Here is a 27,083-nt window from a genome sequence, read left to right as displayed (position 1 = left end):
AGGAGGTGTGTTTCACAGCAGCTAAGATGAACAAGTACTCATAGTTTTTCAGGCATGCATTTTAGAGCCCGTATTTACTCGACATGTTTTCCTTGCTTTGGTCCATACTACCACTTCTGAAAAGTTGTTTACCCTGCAATCTTAGCAACAGCACCAGCACATGTATTCCACTGTTAGAAGTATCAGAATGCTTTTTGCTTATAACTTTCAACTCGTTCACTTCCAGTAAAGGACTCTTACCTCAAATTGATACATTTACCCTGTATATACGAGGGCTATTCAGAAAGTAGGGAACATTTTGGCATAAAAAAAAACTAAGTACAAGAAATAAATTTTATTATATACATCTGAAAGAGTGACTGGCATACTACTTTTCCACATAGTCACCAAACACAATCAGGCACTTATCATAGTGGTGGACAAGCTTGAAGGACCTTCATCATAAAATTCTGCTGCCTGAGACTTCAGCCAGTGAGTTAAGCCTGCCTGGAGTTCCGTGCTGTCATCAAAGTGCTGTGTTGCAAGCCAGTTCTTCATCTTGGGAAACAAGTGGAAGTCACTTGGTGCAAGATCGGGGCCATAGGGCAAATGAAAGAAAATTTCCCATATGAATGAATTAAGGAGTTCTTTAGTGCAGTTGGCCATGTGAGGTCAAGCATTGTCGAGCGAAAACAAAATTTTGGATGTCAGTTTTCCTTGACGTTTATTTTGAACTGCTCTTCTAAGGCTGTGCAAAGTTTGACAATACCAGGCAGAATTTATGGTTGCCCCATGTTTGAGAAAATCAATAAGAAGCACACCTTGCCTATTCCAAAACATTGTCGCCATCAACTTCCTTGCTGACAAGGTTTGCAAACATTTTCTTGATTTTCGGGGGGACCTTGTGTGCCCCCACTCCATGGACTGTAATTTTGCCTCGCAATTGACGTGTATCACCCAAGTCTCATCACTGGTTACGATCAGATCCAGTAATAAATCACCATGTTTGTGGTAGGCCTCCAGAAATGTCAACATTGCCCCCATTCGCTGTTCTTTATGGTGCTCTGTAAGGATTTTGGGCACCCATCATACACAAAATTTGTGGTAGCCTAGCTTTTGAGTGACAATTTCAAACAACAAAGTCCGTGAAACTTGTGGAAAAGAAAGAAAAAGCTTCATTATTGTAAAGCGATGGTTTTCACGAATCGTTTCATCAACGTTAGCGACAAGATGCTTGGTTGTTGACTCTTCTCTTCATTATGAACATTGGTTTGGCCATTTTTAAGCCAAATGCACCATTTCCAGACGGAACTTTCACTCATTACATTGTTTCCGTGTACTTCACACAGATCACAATAAATTTCTATAGGTTTTAGGTTTTTTGCCAACAGAAACCATATCACAGACTGCACCTCACAACTGACGGGATTTTCAATCGCAGCACACATTTCAAATTCGAATATTGAAAAAAATGAGACGTACAGAGACATTCCCACTGTCACGGATGGATGTCGACGTGAGCTGCCAAGTACGCACATACCAAAATAAATGCGACTGGCATGTGCCTAGCGGTGGCAGACGGAAACGTTCCTTACTTTCTGAATAGACCTCGTACATACACTTACAGATGCCGGTGCCTATAACTTTGATGCTTTGTAGTGTCACTGGATGATATTTCTGGAAATGGGTTCCTATGTAAAACTTGAGCTACTAGGTACCCCCTACAACCTCTAGTAGTGTGTAACATGGATTGTGAAACACCCTGTAGACTAGCCATATATTCCATACACTGTCCTGTTTAGGGTGATTCATAACAGTACTTTACTAGGAAAGGATGACAACATGATCTCTCTCCACTTATTGCAATTTGTGATGTCTCTCTTTTTTTAGAAGTTTTATTAATGTCTGACTTCCATTTTTCTTCCATTTCATCTCTATTCCAGATCTCCTCAAACACAGGGCATAATAAATCTAATGTTGTCTTTCTTCTTTCAGCAGTTCTAGTGAAATATTGTTGCACTCAGGGGCATGACAACATTCTGTTTGCTTTAGAGCAACTTTTATCTGCTCTCTGCAAGGCACCACCCTGTTGATTCTTGCAGTTATCATCACCTTTTCAAAATTTTCATGCCATCTTTCCCATTGTGCAGTTTCCTAACTTGCTTTTCACTGTGCAATTTATTGGTCCCTTCTGCCTCCCTAGTATTCTTGTGGTCTGGTAAAGCTCCTTCATGTCTCCTTTGCTTGCAGCTCTCTCAGTTCATGTTGCAAGATCATTTTACCATTTCCTTCAGTCTAATCTTGCACTCATTTTCATCTCTTGATCTACTCTAGTATACGCTACATGGAGCTCAGTTTTTCCCTCCTGGCCTTCATTATTTTCATTTATACTTTGAATTTTTTTCTTTCACCAACTTTCTCCCACATGTCCTTGCTCATTTAGTCTTTTCTTTTACTGTGTCTGAACATCTTCTGCACTTTTAGCAGCGGCATTGTTTTTCTAATCCATCCTCCATCATATTGAGTACTTTATATCTATTTTGCAGTTCTAGTCTAAATTTCTGTTTGATCTTTTAGGTACCTTTACTTGTGAGGCATTGAATGGCTTCTTATAGACATCAGATTTATTTTTTGTAGCTGTGAATTTCAAGTGCACTTTAGGTAGCATCAAAAGGTGGTCACTGCTCCCCTTTTATTCCTAATCTCTAACAACAATCTTTTACATTGCCCACTTGTGGAACTGAATCAATTGATTCTGCACCCTGTGATTGGTTGACACCCACAAGTTTTTATGGAAATTTTTGTGTGGAAACAGTATTCCTCCTATGGCTACCTTGCTGTTCCCACATACCTCCATAAAAAATTCACCATTTGTATTTGCCTCTTCAACTCCACATCTTCCCATTGCAAGTCCCATCCCAAGATTTTCTGTGCCCACTTTTGTGTTTATGTCCCTCACAACAATGACAATATCTCATTTTGTGCCTTTCAGTGCTGCTTGTAGTTCATCAGAGACGTGGGTCTTGACATTCATCTCTGCTTGTTCACTTGGAACATAGCATTGAATAATAGTTACGTGGACAGTAATGTGAACACTGAATTATCTGCTACATAACTGATTTGCAGAGTGTAAACTTTTTGGTCCTCCATGCTAAAAATAAAGTAGTGACTATATGTTCTTAGCAGTCTTATGATTATGACTACTTATTGTAATTAACTACTATTTTGTGTGTATAAAAAATGTATTTTCAAAATCATATAGTGACTCTGAGTTTCTGAATCATGCCACTGGAATGATTGCATCATATGCCAAATGATAAAACACATCATATGTACGTTTTTGCATCATGCACAAATTCTCCCATGAACAACTGCATCATGTAATCAATGTTTCTCATAAGTAATCAATGTTTCCCATAACAAGTACTCAAATTACCGGCAACAAACTTGATCCTTTGTATGACTGTGGTGAAACCCCCACCCTTCCAGTCAGCTAATCCAGTACTGTGGTTCATCCAACTTGAGAGCCAATTTGTCTTGCCCTACGTCATCTCTGGCTAAAGTAAATACAGTTATGTGGCTGCACTTAACAAGGAAATGGCTATGGAAATACGAGACATTTAAGCTTCACCACTAATGACTGAAAACTATGCCTCTATCAAGCATGCATTTGTCACAGTCAGAAGCTAAATGACTCGAAAAACTGCTCCGAACTGGTGAACTTGGTGACTGCACACCATCTCAACTACTTCATCAGGTTCACACATTGGCAGGCAATGCAGTTATCGATATTCTGTGGAATATTTGGCTGCCATGCCTACCTGTGGGCACACAGAAAATACTCACTGTCTGCACTGGTAACCTCAACACCCCAGTTCAGACAGCTGACAGAATAGTCGTGATGTATCCTTTGATGGGTGTCACAACCCTCTCTGCCAAACAGAGATTTCTCTGGAAGCATTGCAAATACAAGTAACTGAACTTTCTAAGCAACTTGTGGCCCCACAATTAAGGTGCTTCACACAAGCATTGCTACAGCAATGCTCTTTCAGCAGAAACAAGTGTTGGCCCTCCATGGAGAATATCAGCTGGTATCAAATTTGGAGCTGAAGCTCGGCAGTGTCAACCACCCTGCGACAAGGGAAACACTGGCAGAAATCAGCAGTGATGGCGATCAATTGCGAACTGCACAGCCCCATCAATTGTTTATAACAAAACACTCTATTAAGCCGCAGTTTCTCATTGACATAGGAGCTGATCTCTCAGTTTACCCTCCTTGTCATCTGCCATGGCAGAATATCAATGGCAATCACCCTTATACTGTGACTGGACCTTCCATTAAGACTTACGGTTACATCAACTTACATCTAAACTTCAGTCTTGATTTAGAATGAAGATTCATTATTGCCAATGTACTGTACCCCAATGTTGGTGTAGACTACTTATCTTTTTTACAGTCTCCTGCCAGGTCTTTCAACCAATGCTTCCTTGATTCTAAAACACAGATGTCTAGTCATGGGCACCAACACCTTGACAAACACATTGATGATGATGATGTTTGGTCTGTGGGACACTTGTGAGGTAATGGACGAGTTGCGGCACCCTGGAAATATACTAAGTTCAGAGTTGGTGGCCACCGCAAGGACTGCGCGGCAGGGCCAAGCTCGTTAGCATCTGCGTGGTGACTCACAGCGGCCGGAGCACGTCGTCCATCGAGCATGTGGCTGGGAATTCCTTGGTGATGCTATGTGCTGGGAGGGCCAACAGTGGCGGACTTTGTGAAACCTTAATGGCAGACATTTCAAAGATTCTGATGGTGTAATCAGATTTTCAATATCTTTATTAGTTTAAAGTATAGTACCTGATGGTAAATTATACAAGTAACACCCAGCAATGAATTTCCAAAATCTAAATGTTTCATCCAATTTCGTCAATAGACGTGTCTTTAGAAAGCTATTAGTGTAAACCTAAATTGGTATAAATTACAGGCATGTAACTTGAATAGTACATGAGTTATTGGAGGTCAAATTGGCCGATTACTATTGATCGCGCAAGGCCATAAGTACTCCACAGTTACATCAAAAAACAGTAGCAGCATGTTTATAAATATATTTATTCATCTATGTCTTTGTTTATATCTGATATATACTGTTGTTGTTGTTGTGGTCTTCAGTCCAGAGACTGGTTTGATGCAGCTCTCCATGCTAGTCTATCCTGTGGAAGCTTCATCATCTCCCACTACCTACTGCAACCTATATCCTTCTGAACCTGCTTAGTGTATTCATCTATTGGTCTCCCTTTATGATTTTTACCCTCCACAGTGCCCTCCAACACTAAATTGGTGATCCCTTAATGCCTCAGAACATGTCCTACCAACCGATCCCTTCTTCTGGTCAAGGTGTGCCACAAATTTCTTTTGTCCTTAATTCTATTCAATACCTCCTCATTAGTTATGTGATCTACCAATCTAATCTTCAGCATTCTTCTGTAGCAGCACATTTTGAAAGCTTCTATTCTCTTCTTATCCAAATTATTTATCGTCCACATTTCACTTTCATACATGGCCATACTACATACAAGTACTTTCAGAATCGACTTCCTGACACTTAAATCTATACTCAATGTTAATAAATTTCTCTTCTTCAGTAACGCTTTCCTTGCCATTGCCAGTCTACATTTTATATCCTCTCTACTTCAACCATCATCAGTTATTTTGCTCCCCAATACATATTGCTGTTGCTGTTGTTGTTGTTGTTGTTGTCTTCAGTCCTGAGACTGGTTTGATGCAGCTCTCCATGCTACTCTATCCTGTGCAAGCTTTTTCATCTCCCAGTACCTACTGCAGCCTACATCCTTCTGAATCTGCTTAGTGTACTCATCTCTTGGTCTCCCTCTACAATTTTTTCCCTCCACGCTGCCCTCCAACGCTAAATTTGTGATCCCTTGGTGCCTCAGAACATGTCCTACCAACCAATTGTCAAGTTGTGCCACAAACTCCTCTTCTCCCCAATTCTATTCAATACCTCCTCATTAGTTATGTGATCTACCCATCTAATCTTCAGCATTCTTCTGTAGCACCACACTTCAAAAGCTTCTATTCTCTTCTTGTCCAAACTATTTATCGTCCATGCTTCACTTCCATACATGGCTACACTCCATACAAATACTTTCAGAAACGACTTCCTGACACTTAAATCTATACTCGATGTTACCAAATTTCTCTTCTTCAGAAACGCTTTCCTTGCCATTGCCAGTCTACATTTTATATCCTCTCTACTTTGACCATCATCAGTTATTTTGCTCCCCAAATAGCAAAACTCCTTTACTACTGTTAGTGTCCCATTTCCTGATCTAATTCCCTCAGCATCATCCGACTTAATTCGACTACATTCCATTATCCTCGTTTTGCTTTTGTTGATGTTCATCTTATATCCTCCTTTCAAGACACTGTCCATTCCGTTCAACTGCTCGTCCAAGTCCTTTGCTGTCTCTGACAGAATTACAATGTCATTGGCGAACCTCAACGTTTTTATTTCTTCTCCATGGATTTTAATTCCTACTCCGAATTTTTCTTTTGTTTTCTTTACTGCTTGCTCAATATACAGATTGAATAACATCGGGGAGAGGCTACAACCCTGTCTCAGTCCCCTCCCAACCACTGCTTCCCTTTCATGCCCCTCGACTCTTGTAACTGCCATCTGGTTTCTGTACAAATTGTAAATAGCCTTTTGCTCCCTGTATTTTACGCATGCCACCTTTAGAATTTGAAAGAGAGTATTCCACTCAACATTGTCAAAAGCATTCTCTAAGTCTACAAATGCTAGAAATGTAGGTTTGCCTTTCCTTAATCTATTTTCTGAGATAAGTCGTAGTGTCAGTATTGCCTCAGGTGTTCCAACATTTCTGCAGAATCCAAACTGATCTTCGCCGAGGTCGGCTTATACCAGTTTTTCCATTCGTCTGCAAAAGAATTCGCGTTAGTATTTTGCAGCTGTGACTTATTAAACTGATAGTTCGGTAATTTCCACATCTGTCAACACCTGCTTTCTTTGGGATTGGAATTATTATATTCTTCTTGAAGTCTGAGGGTATTTCACCTGTCTCAAACATCTTGCTCACCAGATGATAGAGTTTTGTCAGGACTGGGTCTCCCAAAGCCGTCAGTATTGCCAATGGAATGTTGTCTACTCCCGGGGCCTTGTTTCGACTCAGGTCTTTCAGTGCTTTGTCAAACTCTTCACGCAGTATCATATCTCCCATTTCGTCTTCATCTACATCCTCTTCCATTTCCATAATATTGTCCTCAAGTACATCGCCCTTGTATAGACCCGCTATATACTCGTTCCACCTTTCTGCTTTCCCTTCTTTGCTTAGAACTCAATTTCCTTCTGAGCTCTTGATATTCATACAAGTGGCTCTCTTTTCTCCAAAGGTCTCTTTAATTTTCCTGTAGGCAGTATCTATCTCACCCCTAGTGAGATAAGCTTCTACATCCTTACATTTGTCCTCTAGCCATCCCTGCTTAGCCATTTTGCATTTCCTGTCAATTCATTTTTGAGACGTTTGTATTCCTTTCTGCCTGCTTCATTTACTGCGTGTTTATATTTTCTCCTTTCATCAATTAAATTCAATATTTCTTCTGTTACCCAAGGATTTCTACTAGCCCTCGTCTTTTTACCTCCTTGATCCTCTGCTGCCTTCACTACTTCATCCCTCAGAGCTACCCATTCTTCTTCTACTGTATTTCTTTTCCCCATTCCTGTCAATTGTCTCCTTATGCTCTCCCTGAAACTCTGTACAACCTCTGGTTCTTTCAGTTTATCCAGGTCTCATGTCCTTAAATTCCCACCCTTTTGCAGTTTCTTCAGTTTTAATCTACAGTTCATAACCAATAGATTGTGATCAGAGTCCACATCTGCCCCTGGAAATGTCAGAGCTAGTTGGCATATAAACTCGTACTACTGTAGTAGGCATGAGCTTCGTGTCTATCTTGGCCACAATAATGCGTTCACTATGCTGTTGGTAGTAGCTTACCCGCACTCCTATTTTTTTATTCATTATTAAACCTACTCCTGCATTACCACTATTTAATTTTGTATTTATAACCCTGTATTCACCTGACCAAATGTCTTGTTCCTCCTGCCACCGAACTTCACTGATTCCCACTATATCTAACTTTAACCTATCCATTTCCCTTTTTAAATTTTCTAACCTACCTGCCCGATTAAGGGATCTGACATTCCACACTCCGATCCGTAGAACGCCAGTTTTCTTTCTCCTGATAACGACGTCCTCCTGAGTAGTCCCCGCCCTGAGATCCGAATGGGGGACTATTTTACCTCCGGAATATTTTACCCAAGAGGAGGCCATCATCATTTAACCATACAGTAAATATATATTACATATTATTCATAAGAAATTGGTTAAACATTTACTGTGTGTTAGAAAGCACAGTGACATTACGCTATTGGCCTACCTTTTTTTCTATTCCTCTGATATATGTTTATTTAATTTGTTTACGTATCTAATAATGTGAGTTACAGTGTGTTTATGGTCCAGCCGTAGGAATATTTATATAATTTCAAGCTATTTAAATGTAAATCCAGTACTTCGAATGTGTTTCATTATGTTTGTGTGGGTGCGTTGGCATGAAGACATGGTGTGAGTGCTCTAGCCAATCACAGCGCTCGTGAATGGGGAGTCTGGATGGAAGCGAGTTTGGGTGAAAACTGCTGGAGAGTATGACACAGAACACGGAAGTGCTGGACGCGACGGTGCGATGGACGCACAGTTGGGGAAAGGACTTGGAGAGTGGACTGCTTTGGGCATGGTTGCAGCAGATAGAAATACTTCGGAGTGTCGACTTGTGCACTTGGGAGATTTCTGTGGCTTCTACAGTGAAGATGTAGTGTGCACTTAGAAGTGAATATTTCATGAGCTATGTTGTTGTTCATAGTTAATTATGTGCAGTAGGAATCTATAGTTTCCCTGTTATTCAACTTATATTTTATTTAATTGCTGGACCTTCAACACCAATAATTGTTTTGCAGAAATATACCACATTCTCAAAAGCACTTCTACTATCACACTCATCATTTAAAGTCATTAAAATTGTACCTGCAGATTTTATTTAATTACAATCTTTCATTCATAAATTTATATGTTACATTCATAATTCAAAACTGCCGAGTGATAGAAACCTTTGACCATTTGATTTGCGTGTGTATTCTTATTGTATACTGTAGACTCAGCAGTATTTGGCCTGAAATGTGGCAACTATATATCCCAACCCCTAAACAACAAAACTGGTCAAAACATTTAATATTGCAACATTGAATCAGACGGTACATAGTTGAGGGCCACTCATTTCATGCATTTTTTTGTTTGGAGTCCTGCAATTGGCGTCTCATCTGGGATTTGGGTCCTGCAAAGTGGTAATTCCTCTCTGTTATTCAGCATACTATGCAAAGTGTAAAAACCTTTGCAAAACCATTTTTTTTCCATATGTAGGTTTCTGGAAATAGTGAAATTACGCAGTAATTTTCACAATTAACACATGCTATCAATAGATGTCCTAATCTATCATGTTAAAAGCAATTTGTGTGGGGGCTCAGAGTCTAAATAAGTTGCGTGCAGGGAACAGTAGCGGTTAGAACATTTAACGGACAGTGGTACCAGAGACGGTTGTAACACACGATAATCGGCGGCAGCTACAATTACTTTAGGCAACTTCAGTGGCAGACGTAGATCAACAGCGGTACGACGGCAGCTTCTCTGAGTACTCCAGGGCAGTCTTCAATGTCGACTTCCACTACAACCGACGGCATCACCATAGCAGAGGGAACCATCTTAAATCAGATAAGTTCCTGCGCAAATAATGAAACAGTGTTTAACTCTGAAATTCAAGCTCCACTTATAGATCTCACGAATATAAAACAGTCTCCTGAAAACGGAAGTGAGCCGATTAGTCCGAAATCAAAGCACGAAAGTGTAACTAGTAGGAAGACAATCAAGGGGAATGAATGTGGGGGAGATATGATGTCTCAGTTAATGCAAATGATCCAGGGAATGGCAAATAATATCAGTAGAATTCGAACAGATATGGATGCAATGCGAACTAAAATAGGTTCCGCTGTGAAAGAGGAAGTTGAAAAAATTATGGGTAACCTTGAAAAAGTGATTGATGATAAATTAAAATGTGTCCAAGTGGATATGTGGAAAATTACAGATGAAGTTGTAATAGTAAAATCTAAAATCGAATCTGCGGAAATAGATCTTGGGGAAAAAATGGATAAGATACAGACGGAACTTGGGGGCAAGGTAGGCGACCGGCGACCGTATAAAAGTGCAAGATTCTCATAAAAGAGATATAAATTTAGCAATTAGTGACATTGCCAATTGCGTAGGTGAGGGGTGGGGGGGGGGGGGGGGGGGGGAAGAAGTGAGCATAATTAAAGATAAAATAGAGTCCAGTGTCACTAGTGAAAATGAATTTAAAAAACAATTGCAACAGGTATAAAGTGATTTAAATTCCTTAGCCTCCCAACAGACCACGGCGGTTGTAAATATCCCTTGAGGAAATACCGCATCTATGACCTGTAAAACAGATGACAGGAGATATCACCTAGTAAATTACTTGGCTGCTCGTAGGGATGGTTTTGTTCACGACACGTCGGATAAAGCCAAAATAAAATACATTAAATGGCATTTGGGGGAAGACCCTCAGTCTTGGGCAAATGTTAAACGTAGTTCGTGTGAATCGTACGAAGAGTTCTAAAAGTGTTTTTTGAATAAAACTTGGAGCAAGGCAAAACAGACACAGATCCAAAATGAATTTTTAAACGAACTGAGTTACAGGTGTGGTAATGGGATGATAAGTGATTTTTGCAAGTGCGAACTTGGCAAGCTTATGCATGTGAAACATCCCTTGGGGGTTTTAACAGAAATCGCCATGTTAAAAAGGCGATTACGGCAGTGGGATCTTGTCCATAGTCCATGTGATTCCATGGACGAATTTCTAGAATTTGTGGAAAAATTAGAGAGGGCTTTGAAGTTCAAACCTCAGAGCAAACCGGGTGGTAGTTATCAAAACGGGATTTCAAATAATCACCACCAAAATAATAGTTATGAGAGAAATCAAAGAAATTCTCAGAGAAATAGTAGCTGGAATGAGCAGAATGGTTTAAGAATGAACAGGAGTGATAGCTTCTGTGAAAGGGATCCGAGTAAAAAACGCAGATTTGACGGGAGAAATTCACACGAAGTGCAATCGCGTAACAACCGGTCGGGAAACTGATGTTCGCCACATCTCAGGTCTGGGGATGGCAATCTAAACAAGTGATGAATAGGACTAGAGATAATGGTAATGGTAGAAATGTTGATAGGTTTGGAGAAAGGCAACAAATATGTAATATGGAATATGTTACAGAGGAAAGCTACTTCAATAAAAGCAGGCGCGAACAGCGGAAGTATAGATTGTGAGAGATTTAAGTAAAAGTAATGAGAATAAATTTGCGGGGAATGATGTAAGTTATGAATGTGTAATGAATGAGTGTGTGAATGGTGACAAATGAAAAGATTCAATGATTCAAAAAGAAGTTAAAGAGGAGATGAATTTTGTTGTGACTTGGCAAGACAGCCAAGTCACTATGAGGTGAAGCCGAAAGGCACGCGTTTAAGCTCACGCAGGCTGGCGTGAGGTCTGGAACAGGTAAAGGAAGTTATAGTAGCAAAGAACGTACGTAGCTGCGGGAATACTTAACTTTAATCCATAATTGGTGAACATCGGTCTGACGGTACATGCATCACAAGATAAATAGCAGTTGATAATGGCGCCTTGCTAGGTCGTAGCAAATGACATAGCTGAAGGCTATGCTAACTATCGTCTCGGCAAATGAGAGCGTAATTTGTCAGTGAACCATCGCTAGCAAAGTCGGCTGTACAACTGGGGCGAGTGCTAGGACGTCTCTCTAGACCTGCCGTGTGGCGGCGCTCGGTCTGCAATCACAGACAGTGGCAACACGTGGGTCCGACGTATACTAACGGACCACGGCCGATTTAAAGGCTACCACCTAGCAAGTGTGGTGTCTGGCTGTGACACCACAAATTTTGTGAAAGCAAATTGTGTGGAGAGTTCTGAAGAGTTATTAGCAAACAGTAGCAATTGCAGTAAGGAAGGTGTTGTAGTAGCAAGCATTTGTGAGTTGGTGAAAAGTGTTGATGTTAGTGAAGGCGGAGTAGCTTTGGTCTCGCCAGCTGCAAGTGTGGTGTAACAGACGACAAGTGGTCTGTTGCATGTGCCATCTATCTCCCCTGGCATAGCACAAATTCTAATTAAATGACAAAATTGAGTTGCGGGTTAGGATTTGTTAGTTATGTGCATAAATACTGCAGAAGTATTTGGTTTTTACATGTGCAGATCATTCAAACACCGAGCCAGCAACCTGCGTGGACTTTCGTTGACGCGGCAAGTAACGGGCCGCCATGGAGCAAACACAGTGAGGCTGATGACGTCACTCCATGGAGGTCCAGAGTCGCGGCGGCCTCACAGTGGAATGTAGCAACTCTGGAAGTCCAAAAATTGTACGACAAGGTAGCAGTAATTTGTGTAATGTAGCGGCGGAGGATTAAGTTGTGTACGATTCACGTAAAGTTAATTTGTCGATGGAGGAAAGTAAGATTTCTGAGGTGAACTAATGTAGTGAGTTAAATGGTGTACCAGCAGATAAGGTTGCTGAGATGAATATTTATGGTGATGATGGCTAAGGCATCGATGTATTATTTCAGGAAGATAAAGTGTTTAACAGTGAATTGATGTGTAATTTTGTTGAAGCTGCAAGTGTCGATATTTTGGAGGGGAAAAACAGTAAAGTTGTGCATGCTGTGGGTAGTGAATCGGCGAAATGTGTGGAAGAAGTAACAGAAAATTTATAGAGGGCTGAAGTAAATGGTATGGGTGGGGATAGTTTGTGTAATGATGTTCGTACAAATTGGTATACGAAGGACGAGTGTGATTCTAGTGAGACTTATTGGTGTTGGTACAGTAGAATGTTACAGTCGTTGCTGCCGCACATGTGGAAATGAGAGAAGTTTAAAATTTCTAAGGGTATGTAGAGAAAGGGCAGAAGTGAAAAGCTGTTCTAATCTGTAATTAGTGGTAGTAAGTTTGGAGGGACAATTTATGTTTGCTTGGGAATTCATTAGTAATTTGTTGGTTTCTTGTGGCACTCTATGTGTGCAAAAGGGGGAATTTTAGGCACTGACGATGCGTGGAGGTCAGTGACCTCGTGGGTTTTTGTAAAATATATACTGATTTATGCTTTGTATAAGAGTGTGGCAAAGAATTTAGCGGTCAATTTGAAGAGTATTAAAATTGTAATTGTATGAGCACGCAATTTTGGTGCGTGGAGGTACGAAGGATGGATTTAAATCAATTAAATAGAACTTGTGGGAATTTGAGCTTACTGTGATTCAGTTGTTTGCCTTGTGACTTTGTTCCTAAAGTATCGTTTTCCGCTGGAGAGAATCTTTAGCGAGGATCCTGGTTGGTTTTGGGAAATGGTTTGTTGACGGGTTTCTACTTTTGGCTTTCATTGTAGACATATTTGTCACAATACACTGTGAGGTTTGGAATTCAGAGGCAGACACGATTTCTGTGAGGCACTTGGTCAAAAGACTGATGTCAGTTGATCAATACTTCATGCTAAAATCCGTGTGAGCATGTGTAGTGCGACAGAAAAAATTAGTGCAAGAAGGAGCCTTAGTGTTGAATGAGTGGCTCAAGAAGTGCTTACAAAACTGCACATAAGTGAAAGTGCATTTTAAAATTTTTATTTCTTGTCCAAAAAAAAAATTGCATGCAGGCATTTATTTAATATACTGTTTCATTCATAATTTGTGTTAGTTTAAGTTTATTTCAAAATTCATACTTGTTTACGCATAACTGAAATGCAGGCATTTAATTAATATGCTGTTCCATTGATAATTTGTGTTAGTTTAAGTTTATTTCGAAATTCATGCTGCTCCCAGGCCACTACAAAAATCTTGTAAACACTATTGGTCTGGCGTTTTAATCATTTAATTCTGTTCTTTGAAATTTGTTTTATATGTACTTATATGAACTGAATGGTGCTACTTCTGAACATTCTGGCAAGCCAGAAGGTTAATAAGTGGAGGTGTGAGAGGTAACGGGCGAGTTGCGGTGCCCTGGAAATATTCTAAGTTGAGAGTTGGTGGCCACCACTCAGACCACGCAGCAGGGCCAAGCTTGTTAGCACCCACGTGGTGCCTCACAACAGCCAGAGCACGTGGTCCTTTGAGTACGTGGCTGGGAATTCCTTGGTGACGCTGTGTGCTGGGAGGGCCAAAGATGGCGGACTTTGTGAAACCTAAATGGCAGACATTTCACAGTTCGTACAGAATTTAATAGTAGCCAGATGAATAATAGTACCCCAAAAAGAAACATGTAAATTACTATTATTTGCACGAAGATTTTGATGGTGTAATTAGATTATCAATATCTTTATTAGTTTAAAGTTTAGTATCTGACGGTAAATTATACAAGTAATACCCAGCAATGAATTTCCAAAATCAAAAAGCTTCATCCGATTTTGTCGAAAAACATGTCTTTAGAAAACTATTAGTGTAAACCTAACTTGGTATAAATTACAGGCATGTAACTTGAATAGTACATGAGTTATTGGAGGTAAAAGTGGCCGATTACTGTTGATCGCGTCAGGCCATAAGTACTCCATAGTTACACGAAAAAACGGTAGAAGCAAGCTTATAAATATATTTATTCATCTATGTCTTTGTTTATATCTGATATACACTATTCATGAAGAAATTGGTGAAATATTTACTGTGTTTTAGAAAGCACAGAGACATTAGGCTACTGGCCTACTTTTGTTCTGTTCCTTTGAGATATGTTTATTTAATTTGTTTATGTATCTAATAATGTGTATTAGAGCATGTTTATGGTCCAGCCGTAGGAATATTTATATAATTTCAAGTTATTTAAATGTAAATCCAGTACTTCGAATGTGTTTCATTGTGTGGGTGTGATGGCATGAAGACATGGTGCGAGCACTATAGCCAATCACAACGCTCGTGAATGGGGAGACTGGATGGAAGCGAGTTCGGTGAAAAGTGCTGGAGAATATGACACAGGACACGGAAGTGCTGGACGCGATGGTGCGATGGACGCACAGTTGGGGAAAGGACTTGGAGAGTGGACTGCTTTGGGCATGGTTGCAGCAGATAGAAATACTTCGGAGTGTCGACTTGTGCACTTGGGAGATTTCTGTGGCTTCTACAGTGAAGATGTAGTGTGCACTTAGAAGTGAATATTTCATGAGCTATGTTGTTGTTCATAGTTAATAATGTGCAGTAGGAATCTATTGTTTCCCTGTTATTCAACTTATATTTTATTTAATTGCTGGACCATCGACACCAATAAGTGTTTTGCAGAAATATACCACATTCTGAAAAGTACTTCTACTATCGTACTCATCATTTAAAGTCATTAAACTAGTAGCTGCAGATTTTATTTAATTGCAATTTTTCATTCATAAATGTATATGTCACATTCATAATTCAAAATTGCCGAGTGATAGAAACCTTCGGCCATTTGATTTACGTGCGTATTCTTATTGTATACTGTAGACTCAGCAGTATTTGGCCTGCAATGTGGCAACTACATATCCCAGCCCCTAGACAACGAAACCAGCCAAAACTTTTAATATTGCAATGTTGAGTCGGAGAGTATGTAGTTGAGGGCCACCTCATTTCATTTTCTATTTGAAAGCCCACACACTCAATTGCATGGTGATCAGTGCCCACACAAAGTCCCAATATTTTCACAGTTCCAATTTTTTTCAGTCCAACCTAGCCACTGTCACGAATGATGAGGATGATGATGAAATGATGAGGACAACACAAACACCCGGTCCCCGGGCAGAGAAAATCCCCAACCCAGGCGGGAATACCAAACATGTTGACATCAAACTGACTGCAGGTGATTCTCCATATAATGACCTGGTTCATCAGTTCCCTGAAATCACCTGTCCATTGCCTTCTCTCGCACCATACCACACTCAACAGTACATTGCACTGCAACCACACTAGGACTGCCACATCGTGCACTGCCTCACTCTCTGCATTTGGAAATACTAAAGACCACAAAGCAAGAGTTAGCACAAGGTATCTGTCGCTCTTCAAATAGTAGCTGGGCCTCTCTACTCCACACAGTTTCTTAGAAGAGTAATGGGTGGTGCCCATATGGTGACTATTGCAACTTAATGCAAGAATGATAACTGATCATTATCCTCTGCCACATATCCAAACAGTAAATGGTAAGACTGTATTTTCCATGATCAACCTTGTCTATCTTCTTACCATATACCAATTGAACTGGAAGATATGCTGAGAACTGTTGTTTGCACTCCATTCAGTCTTTGTCAATTTGTGTGAATACGTTTGGACTCTACAATGCTGCCAGATTTTCCAGTGCTTCATAGATGACATAATTATAGATTAGAGTTCTATTATGTCTATTATGTCTGCTTGTAATATCGCCTAGTGAGGCAGAATTTCTTGCTCATTTACAGAAACTATTCACTACACTATGAGAACATGACTTTGTGATTAACCCGCAAAAATATGTCTGCAGAGCAATGGAAACAAAATTTTTAGGATATCTTATAAATCCACAAGGAATACTGCCATCTCAAGACAGAGTAGAAGCTATTTTCCAGTTTCCCTAGCCCACTCCAATATGAGACTTATGCCATTTCTTGGACTTAACAATTTTTTACAGACTTTTGTGCACAATCATGCACTGTTGGCATCACTTCTCAATGAAATGCTAAAAGGTTTGCCTAAAACTGGAGACCCACTACACCGAATTGATAAAAAGAAAGCATCCTTGGTCAAAGCAAAATTGCTATTTCATAGGCCGCATTGTTCACTCATCCTCTTCCTGATGCACTTATCTCTGTTATGGTAGACACATCATCAACTGCAACTGGTGCCTTGTTGTGACAACATGTGCAAAAGATGGCATTCTCTAGCTTTCTTTACAAGAAATTATCAGCTTCACAAGCAAATTGGCCAACTTAAGACCATGAGCTCTACGGAACAAGTGCTTCAATCAAAAAGTTCACGTGAAACCTTGAATGAAGACATTTTATGTTTCTTACAGACCATAAGCCAGTTGCGTTTGCTTTCAATAAGAAGCCAGACACGGCATTTACCGTGCCATTGACAACATCTGGAATTCACTGCAAAAATTTTTTATGGACATTCAGTGTGTTGATGATGGGCAGAATAGATCAGCACACACACTATCGCATACTGATGCCATCGTGAAGGAATTTAAATTCATAGCACTTGCCAATGCCCATGACGGATACAGCAAGCTTAAGAGCATGAAGAGCAAGAAGCATGGTCAGGCTTACATCTGTGATGTGTATGAATGCCGAGGTCAAATATAGTGCTATACTGCAATGTATCAATGCCACAAGTGTAACCATTTGTTATGGCTGATTTTTGTAATAAAACAATTTCATCTCTTCACAGCCTCTCTCATCTGGGAGTACAGGTTACTGTATAACTGGTGAAGAAGACATTTTTTGGGAAAACAATGAGAAAGACTGGGTGGTATTTGTTCAACCACCATATGATGGTCAATACATGGCCTTTGCATGCCACAACAAAACATTCAATGTCGATATCAATGGCTCTTCCATCATAATCTCCACTGACAGACTCAAGCCAGCCTTCATTCCAGCTACCACTGAGGTACATCCTACATGTAGTTCTATGAGGACACAGGACACACCTAATCTTCCACCACCATCACCATCACCGTCACCACCACCACCACCCATGTCTTCAGGGGAACTGCTACTCAACTTGTATTGGGCACTGTGTAGCTTTCAATCCCAAATGCCGTTGATACTTGGAGGGGACTGGCGTGGACAGTCATGTGAACAGTGAATCATCTGCTATACAGTTTATAGGTGCAGTGTAAACCCTTTGATTCTTCATGTTGCCTCTGAGCTAAAAATGAAGTATTGATATAGAAGTGCTTAGCAGTTTTACAATTATGATTATTTCACTGTAATTAACCATTATATTATATGCATAAATAAACTGTATTTGCAGACAACAGTTACATTCTGCACTGACATTTAACCCACACTGTTATAATTCTATCAGATATTGGTTTCCAGTCCAGCAGATTACTCTCCACCATTTTGTTTAGCATAATGCCAGTGCCATTCATGTGACCATCATCTTCATTTGGTTTACCTGAATAGAGAAAAGTCATCTCCTATGGTAGTCTGGTTGCATCAACTTCACTCATTTGCATACTGTCTAGCTTATAACTGTTAAACTCTGGTACAGCTTGTTATTGTTTACCACTCTTGTAGAGGATTTGTAAATTCCAAGACCCAATTTCCATTATCCACCTCCATTCTAAAGTTGTCACCCTATTGCCTGTATTGGTTTTCTTCTTGAAGTTCGTCAGTTTGGTTTAACACTTAAGAGTGTTATGCACATAATAGTATGTTGCTGTTAGCAGTGCAAAGAATGCCATACCCATAATATTTGTTTGCTGCATCAAAATGGTTCAAATGGCTCTGAGCACTAGGGGACTTAACTGCTGAGGTCATCAGACCCCTAGAACTTAGAACTACTTAAACCTAACTAACCTAAGGACGTCACACACATCCATGCCCAAGGCAGGATTCGAACCTGCGACCGTAGCGGTCGTGCGGTTCCAGACTGTAGCGCCTAGAACCGCTCGGCCACCCCGTTCGCTGCATCATAGCAAGAACTTCCACACTCAAAATATTAAGGGCAGACTTCTTCATTCAGCTCCTAGCTCCTACGTGTAATATTACTGGTCCAGCAGTTCTCAGAAGGCAGACAAATACTTGTAGTACACATTTCTGCCACTTGAACACACAACAAAGCTTTTGGCATTGCGAAACAAGCTAATGTGGCAGTCGACTATGAGACACCAATATGAGGGTATTCTTATTTGAAGCAATATGTCAAGTGGTGGCCCACTGAGTGATGCTGGGATTTTCCACATACTTTATGAATTGGAAGATTATCTGAGTGATATTTTTGACAGCAATGACACAGATGAAGATCCAACTTATGCTGAATCTATATTGGGTAAGACAATTGCTGTAATCTTTTAAATTTTTCACTTATATTTCCTGCACAAGTTCTCAGATGAAATCACTTATTGCAACATTTCCTTATCTCATTTTTTTTTTTTTTTTTGCACTTATGCTAAATGTCACTTACATTCATTCATCATACACATACTACTTCAGAATCGAGCACTGAAAGTGAAAGCACAATGCCAGTTGCTGCTACAGGACCCTCAGAATTGCTGAAGCATTTGCAGATGTCACATGACAGTAGGAGAAAACATGCAAGACAGTCATTATCTCTGTATACGAGTACATAAATTCTGCAATTTTTAAAAAATAAATATCCTATAAGATGCAAAACCAATTTTTTTCCTACATAAAAACATCTTCTTTAGTTTTGATTGTGCTGATGAAAGGTTACAAAGCAGGCACAATAAGTGACATGTATTCAAAGAGGAAATAATAATCTTTATTCCTGTCTGAGACAAAAACATATTTATGATTATTATTGAATCTGCACCAGAGGGAAAAAGTCCTATAAAAATTTCTGACACTGAGTGAAGGAGAAAATGAGCTGGTAATTGGGTAAGTAGATTTGCATAAATGGCCGGCACTCAAAGTGTTAAGGGATGCAGATTGTTAGCCCACAGTCCCAGAGTACATTAGTGAGGATGCCACTTTTTGGTCCAAGGACATGGCATTCTTGTTGGATGGTCAGCAAGGTGTGGGAAAGTCTTTGTCAGGCTCATCTGCTGAGGCCTGTGTAGCTTGAATGGCCCTACTAGTAGCTACACTAGTGCCCGCAAAATCCTCAGTTTCAATGAGATGTGCAAATCCTCCCAAACAGCACTGAAAGTGGTAAAAGAGAGCTTTTAAGACCAGAACGATACCAGACAGATACCCTGTGCCATTTGTTGTGTGATTACAATTACATGTTGAGTAGTGCCGATATCTTCAGTGTACTAGACTGTATTAAAGTATACATGCAGATACTCATGGTGGCACAGGCTATCCTGAAGACATATAATTACACCTTTTGGACTATTTGAGAGCATGTTTAAGACATTTGGTCTCCAGAATGCCACATAAATATTGCAAAGGTTTATTGACTCAGTGCTATAAGGTCTGTCTTTTTGCTCCACCCATCCTGATGACATTCTGAATTTTTTGGCCTCATCTGAGCAGCATCGTTAACATTTAGTAGAAGTGTTCAAATGGCTGGAATGACATGGGATTGTTCTCAACACAGAAAGATGTATATTTGGCAAGGCATAAGTGGATTTCTTGAGACACAGAATATCATCAGGAGGATCACCACCACTATCTGAGAGGGCGGACATTATCTTGCAGATCACACGGCCGAGCACCGCCAAGAACTGTGTTGATTCCTGGGCATGTTAAATTTCTACCAACGCCACATGCCACATTTGGCTGAGCTTCAAGAGCGATTAACTGCAGCACATTCTGGCCCAAAGACTAAGGGCAACTCACACATAACATGAACTGATAGTATGACCTCAGAATCTGAAGAAACCAAAAAGAGCATCACACACCCTGAGCCTAATGCACCATTGGCACTGGTAGTTGATGCTAGACAGATGGCAGTTTGTGCAATGCAACAGCAACATTGCAATGAAGCATTGCAACCACTAGCATTCTTTTCATGCAATCTGTCACCCTCGCAATGGAAATGGAGTACATATGACCAGAGACTTCTAGCCATGTACAAGGCAATTAAAAGCTTCAGGCCTCAGCTGATACCCAAAGATTTTATCATGTATACTGATCACAAACTGCTGACCTATGCCTTTCATCAGAACAACATGAATTGTTTCCCAAGGTAGCATGACCAGCTCATGTTCATCTTACAGTTTAGCACCAATGTTCAACCCATTTCTGGTAGTAAGAATGTGGTGCCCAATCATCTCTTGGGTCAGCAGCATCTCCAGCACAATCAATTACACTACATTTGCTGAAGCACAACAAACAGACCAGGAGCAACAGGAACTAGTAACAGCAGCATCACCACATTAGAGTTGCAGCTAACTGAGATTCCTGGAACTGACGTTAAACTGTATTATGACATGTCAACTTCAAAATCTCATGCCTTCCTACCAGTTGCATTCAGAAGAAACATACATGTGACTTTAGATGAACTGAGTCACCCTGGCGTACACCTGGTGACAAATTGTTATGTATGATCAGGGATGCAAAAAGACTGCCATGTATGGGTGAGGATTTGCATTAAATGTCAGTACAGCAAGACTCACTGACATATGCACACACCTGTAGGGAACTTTTCAAGCACAACCACCTGCTTCACTCATGCCCACATCAACGATGATGGGCCATTACCATCATTCAATGGCCAATTTTATCTACTCACGGTGATAGACCATTTAACCTACTGGCCAGAAGCTGCACCGGCCAACAATATTTCAGCGGAAACTTTACCTACCGCTTTTGTATCACACTGAGCATTATGATTTGGCTTTGCACTGCACAGCATGACAGACCATGGCGACAATTTCAGTGCCATCTATTCACCTAATTTGCTAAATTTTGTGGCACAATCCACCACAAAATGATGAGCTATGACCCAGCCACCATAAAGGTAACTGAGACATAAAACCACTCACTTAAAGCAGCACTGATGAGCCATGACACTGGGTGGACTAAGGCCCTTACCATGGTGCTACTGGGCCTCAGGAACACTTATAAACTTAGATGCTTCATCGGTTGAGCTAGTGTACAGTGAGGTGTTGTGTCTACCAGGAGAATTTGTGAACTTGAATACTCTGCCATCGCCAGATCAAGATCAGCCTGATTTCATACATCAACTCAGAGACCGCATGATCCTGATCCACTTCAACCAGCCTTCCACATGTGGAACAGCCTCTACTTTTGTGCCTCAGGATCTCAATACCTGTTCCCATGTCACGCACAGAGGACATCAAACTATCTTTACAACCTCTATACACAGGCCCACATTGCGTACTCACAAGGGGAGAAAAAGCACCTGACATTTTGATTAACAGGAAACAATCACGATTTACATTGTCAGGGTCAAGCCAGCATACATATTTCAGGAAGCACTCTCATCAGAATTTACAAGGCTCCAGCCTCATTTAACAGCTGCCTGGTCACCAACACCAATGCCACCAGTACTGCCTCCATCACCAGCGATTCCCACAGTGGCATGCACCATTTTCCAGCTGCTTTTTGGATAACGCTCCTCTTCCACTGAGGGGGCTGATTTAGCAATCATCTGCTATTATGTACTGTTATTTTGTATGCATCATGTGCATAGTTTAGTTTTTAGTTTTTACTGCATAGTTACAGGATAACTTGAATATACTATTCCTGGTGAATTAACATTAAGTTGTGACATGAATTCTCACACGCTGTTACATTTCTTTGCTATTTCTTCTGTGACTGCATTCAAGAAAGTTTATCACTAATTGCAAGAAAGACTTTTCGAGTAGTTCAGTTCCACCATGTTGAGATATATGCATGATTAAATCATCGAACAACAGTCTACCCGGCTTGTACTGACATTAACCATCTACAACTAAAGAATTTTTGAAGGTGTTAAATACATCACATTCCCTTTTGATTTAAGTGTATTACATGTACAAATTACAACTGGAACTAAGAACATTATTACTGCTTTCATCTACCTTAAACCATCTTACCGTATGTAATATGACATAGTCTTTATAACTATTTAGAACCACCACTATTCTATAGCCCTTGTTGCAAATTCACTGGTTATTTAATAACTGTGGATTCCTGTTGAGTTTTCTCACACAAAGACTTTACTTAAATGTACAACCTTTGATCATCAATAGTCATAGTACATAAGAACTTTTCGGACTGTATTACAAGTGCATGTTATTTGAAAAGAGAGGACATTTTTATGAAAGAGAGAGAGAGAGAGAGACCCCTCACTTCCTACTCTACTCAAACATTCAGTTGTTGAGTCATCCAATTCTGTTTTTCCAATCTATAGATAATTTATGAAACATATTAATATATACTCCCTTGCTATATCTAACTTCCAAGCATAATGTATATTACATTCTTCCTTGTCTTTTGTTAATGTATACCTTGGCTCACTATACATCCTGGAAGGTTCTCCCTCTTGGTGGGAGATCTGTAGCACATGATGTATGATGGATGGATGGATGAATGAATGGATGAATGAATGAATGAATGAATTCTTCTCTCAATGACTGGTTGAATATCTTCAGATCTCATTGAGAAAACTAATAAATATTAGACAGAATTTCTGGTCTGTTCTTATCTTCAGGAGGCAGAATGTTTAGTACCGCGCCAATAGACAGGTGTAACATACCACTAAAGTGAAGTGATATGTTGTATAATATTTATAGTACTCACAAATGAAGATCACCAAACATACAGCTAATTTTTATTTGTAAGTTTTGTAAGTTTAGATATGCACATTGTGCACAGAATTTGTAGGGTTTGTGCACGTTATCAAGCAAGATGGTTGCAGCAAGAAGGAGTGGTATTGGCAGATTAAGGAAAGATTGGGCTTAATGTCCCACTGACATGGAGGTCATTAGAGATGGAGCACAAGCTAAGATCATGTCAAGGATGTAGAGGGAAATCAGCTGTGCCATTTCAAAGGAACCATCATGGCATTTGCCTACAGGGATTTAGGGAAATCGTGGAAGAACTAAACCTAAATGGCAGGGGACCAGTTTGAACCATTGTCCTCCCGAATGCGAGTTCAGTGTGCTAACCGCTGTATCACCTCACTCAGTCTAGCAGTTTCGTCCCACTGTGCAACATCTGCTGGTTTAATGATCCATTACAGGTGTGTCCCTCTCATTCTGGGGTCTGAATGACCTGCCTTTCCTTTCTAACTTTCTCCTCTCCATTCGTCTCCTCCCTGAAGAAGGAATTAATAGTACAAAACTGAGGACAATGTCATCATCTTTACTTTTATGTGTGTCTATTGGCAGCACTGAACATTTTGCATCCTGGAGGTAAGCACAGGGCCAGCAATTCCTTATCATATTGATTAGGTTTCTCAATTGAATTTTCCTTTGATACTATTAACCAACTTCATATTTGATAGAACAACTTGATGTTTATAACTGAGAAACACAAACTCCAGTTGTTCTACACTATTCACTTCACTACTGTGAAGCATCTATGGTTTGTGTTTCTCATTTATGAATATATTGCATTAATCATATGGTAATGGTAAGTCTCTGTAGTATGTAAAGAATTTAGGAGTAACGCACACCTTTATGGCTAAATTGTGCCAGCTGAATCCAATGGAGTAAATCAGTGAAACATTTTGAAAATTATTGATGCACAGTACTCTAGCAATAACATTTATTGTGCAGTTATTGTCAAATGTAAGGAAATGAATTTGTTTTCACAAGTCTGGTAACCTTACCTTCAAGTAATACCGTGCTGCATCACTATAATTAATTACAGCTTTCTGAAGCAACTGTTTAACATCACTTGTATTAGGTAATTGCCTGTTCTCGTCCGCTGAGGTCAGCGCACTACTTATGGCTTCATCAGCATCAGCTTCCCACAAATTTGCAGCATCTCCAAACATACTAAAATGGAGAACAACCAGACGGAAGAGATCCTTATCTTGAGGACAGAACTGTCGCAAGAAATCCAGTAGGGCCACCTTTAAACCACGGACCTAAATAAAAGAAAGCTCATTTGTGATATTCCATAGATTATTCACTGATTGACAATGATAACTACCTCAGTTATTTTGAGAGGGTTAAATTAGAGCCAGTTGGGTACAGAGACATGATGCTCTGCATGTGCATGTGCGCACGCGCACATGTATGTGTGTGTGTGTGTGTTTGTGTGTGTGTGTGTGTGTGTGTGTGTGTGAACTCTTAAGCAAGGGCACTGTCTGAAAGCATAGCTACAACTTAAATTTTGTTTAAGTGCCTATCTACTGCTCAATGACTCAACTCTCTACAGTGAGTGGTTACTTTTACTGGTTACTTTTACTCTTTCCACTGATTATCAGTGTCTACATACAAACAGTGCATAAAAGGGATAAACTACTGTCTGTATTCTTTGAAGTGCACTCTAATTTCTCACTTCTCACAGTTAAAGTCCCTGCAAGAGGTACATGATAGATGCAGCAGAATCAGTCTTCTTCACATACTGCTTTTCTAAATTTGCACAACTTGAATAATGTTACTTTCATTTCAGACATTATCCTTCAAGTTCTCTGAGCATTCCCATTGTTTTCTCATAGGGGCAGGCTTTGCTGTGAATGGGTTCAAATTTGAGCCGAAGACAGACATAAAGTTTCAATGTCATGAATTTCCACACCAGCATGTATACTACACAATGAAAGTTTAATTCTGAAATGATACATCCTTATTATTGCAAAGGAATGTAAACCACTGAGAATAAATTAGGCATAAGGCCATGACAGAATTCCTGTTAGGTTCTAACAGAGTATGTTGCAAATTAGTCCCCTTCTTTGCTTACCTTTATCATTATCACATGGACAGGAAATAAAAAATAAATAAAATATTGGATAAATATAGGTAACACCAGTTAATAAAAAGACTAAAAGAACTCAGATGCAAAATTCATCCTCATGTCCACAAGCATCCCCTACTGGTTGGGATATTTAGTGTGTTGTTCATGGTCGAAACTTGGACCTTGCATACACAGTAGTTTTGTGGTATGAAGGCCAAACAAAATGTTTCAATCATTAAATTTATGCTGTAAAAATTCACAAAATGTAACTCCACTATAAACCTGGTAGCATAACTGCACAGCCAATGAAGATCAAACAAAGCTATTTTCACAGTGGTAGCAGAAAGTGCCATGACAACATACTAAAAATTCTGACAAGTGGGGGGATCCATGTGGGGTGGGAGTGCATTTGAAGATCATTTTTTATGTTTTTACTGAATAACTCAAAAACCATAGCCTCAAAACTTAATTGAATTTCCCACAAAAAAAACACTATTCATTTCTTCTTTAGGAATAACAACATGCATGATGAGAGTGAAAGAATATTGAAAATCTTGTGCAATGCACATGCATTGCACCTTAAGTGGTTTTTGTCAGCCAATTAGAGATAGTTTCTCAACCACAAGTGTCCTATATCAAATTGTTCATCATGACTCCCTCTTAACCACTGGGGTACATTGTTGTTGTGGTCTTCAGTCCTGAGACTGGTTTGCTGCAGCTCTCCATGCTACTCTATCCTGTGCAAGCTTTTTCATCTCCCAGTACCTACTGCAACCTACATCCTTCTGAATCTGCTTAGTGTATTCATCTCTTGGTCTCCCTCTACGATTTTTACCCTCCACGCTGCCCTCCAATACTAAATTGGTGATCCCTTGATGCCTCAGAACATGTCCTACCAACCGATCCCTTCTTCTGGTCAAGTTGTGCCACAAACTTCTCTTCTCCCCAATCCTATTCAATACTTCCTCATTAGTTATGTGATCTACCCATCTAATCTTCAGCATTCTTCTGTAGCACCACATTTCGAAAGCTTCTATTCTCTTCTTGTCCAAACTATTTACCGTCCATGTTTCACTTCCATACATGGCTACACTCCATACAAATACTTTCAGAAATGACTTCCTGACACTTAAATCTATACTCGATGTTAACAAATTTCTCTTCTTCAGAAACGCTTTCCTTGCCATTGCCAGCCTACATTTTATATCCTCTCTACATCGACCATCGTCAGTTATTTTGCTCCCCAAATAGGAAAACTCCTTTACTACTTTAAGTGCCTCATTTCCTAATCTAATTCCCTCAGCATCACCCGACTTAATTAGACTACATTCCATTATCCTTGTTTTGCTTTTGTTGATGTTCATCTTATATCCTCCTTTCAAGACACTGTCCATTCCATTCAACTGCTCTTCCAAGTCCTTTGCTGTC

The 27,083-nt window shown here is 39.9% G+C and overlaps 1 protein-coding gene across 1 annotated transcript in view; it reads right to left on the bottom strand.

Annotated features, from left to right (window-relative positions):
* LOC124615774 (spatacsin) overlaps positions 1-27,083 on the bottom strand; it is a 395,474-nt gene that overhangs the window by 18,302 nt on the left and 350,089 nt on the right. Inside the window, exon 32 of the mRNA XM_047143873.1 lies at positions 24,586-24,846. Coding sequence (XP_046999829.1) covers positions 24,586-24,846 — 261 coding nt within the window. The remainder of the gene's footprint in view (positions 1-24,585; positions 24,847-27,083) is intronic.

Source organism: Schistocerca americana, chromosome 5 (genome assembly GCF_021461395.2).
Source record: "Schistocerca americana isolate TAMUIC-IGC-003095 chromosome 5, iqSchAmer2.1, whole genome shotgun sequence".
NCBI lineage: Eukaryota > Metazoa > Arthropoda > Insecta > Orthoptera > Acrididae > Schistocerca > Schistocerca americana.
The sequence above is the reverse complement of the archived record's forward strand: the minus strand, read 5'-3'. Positions and strand labels throughout refer to the sequence as shown.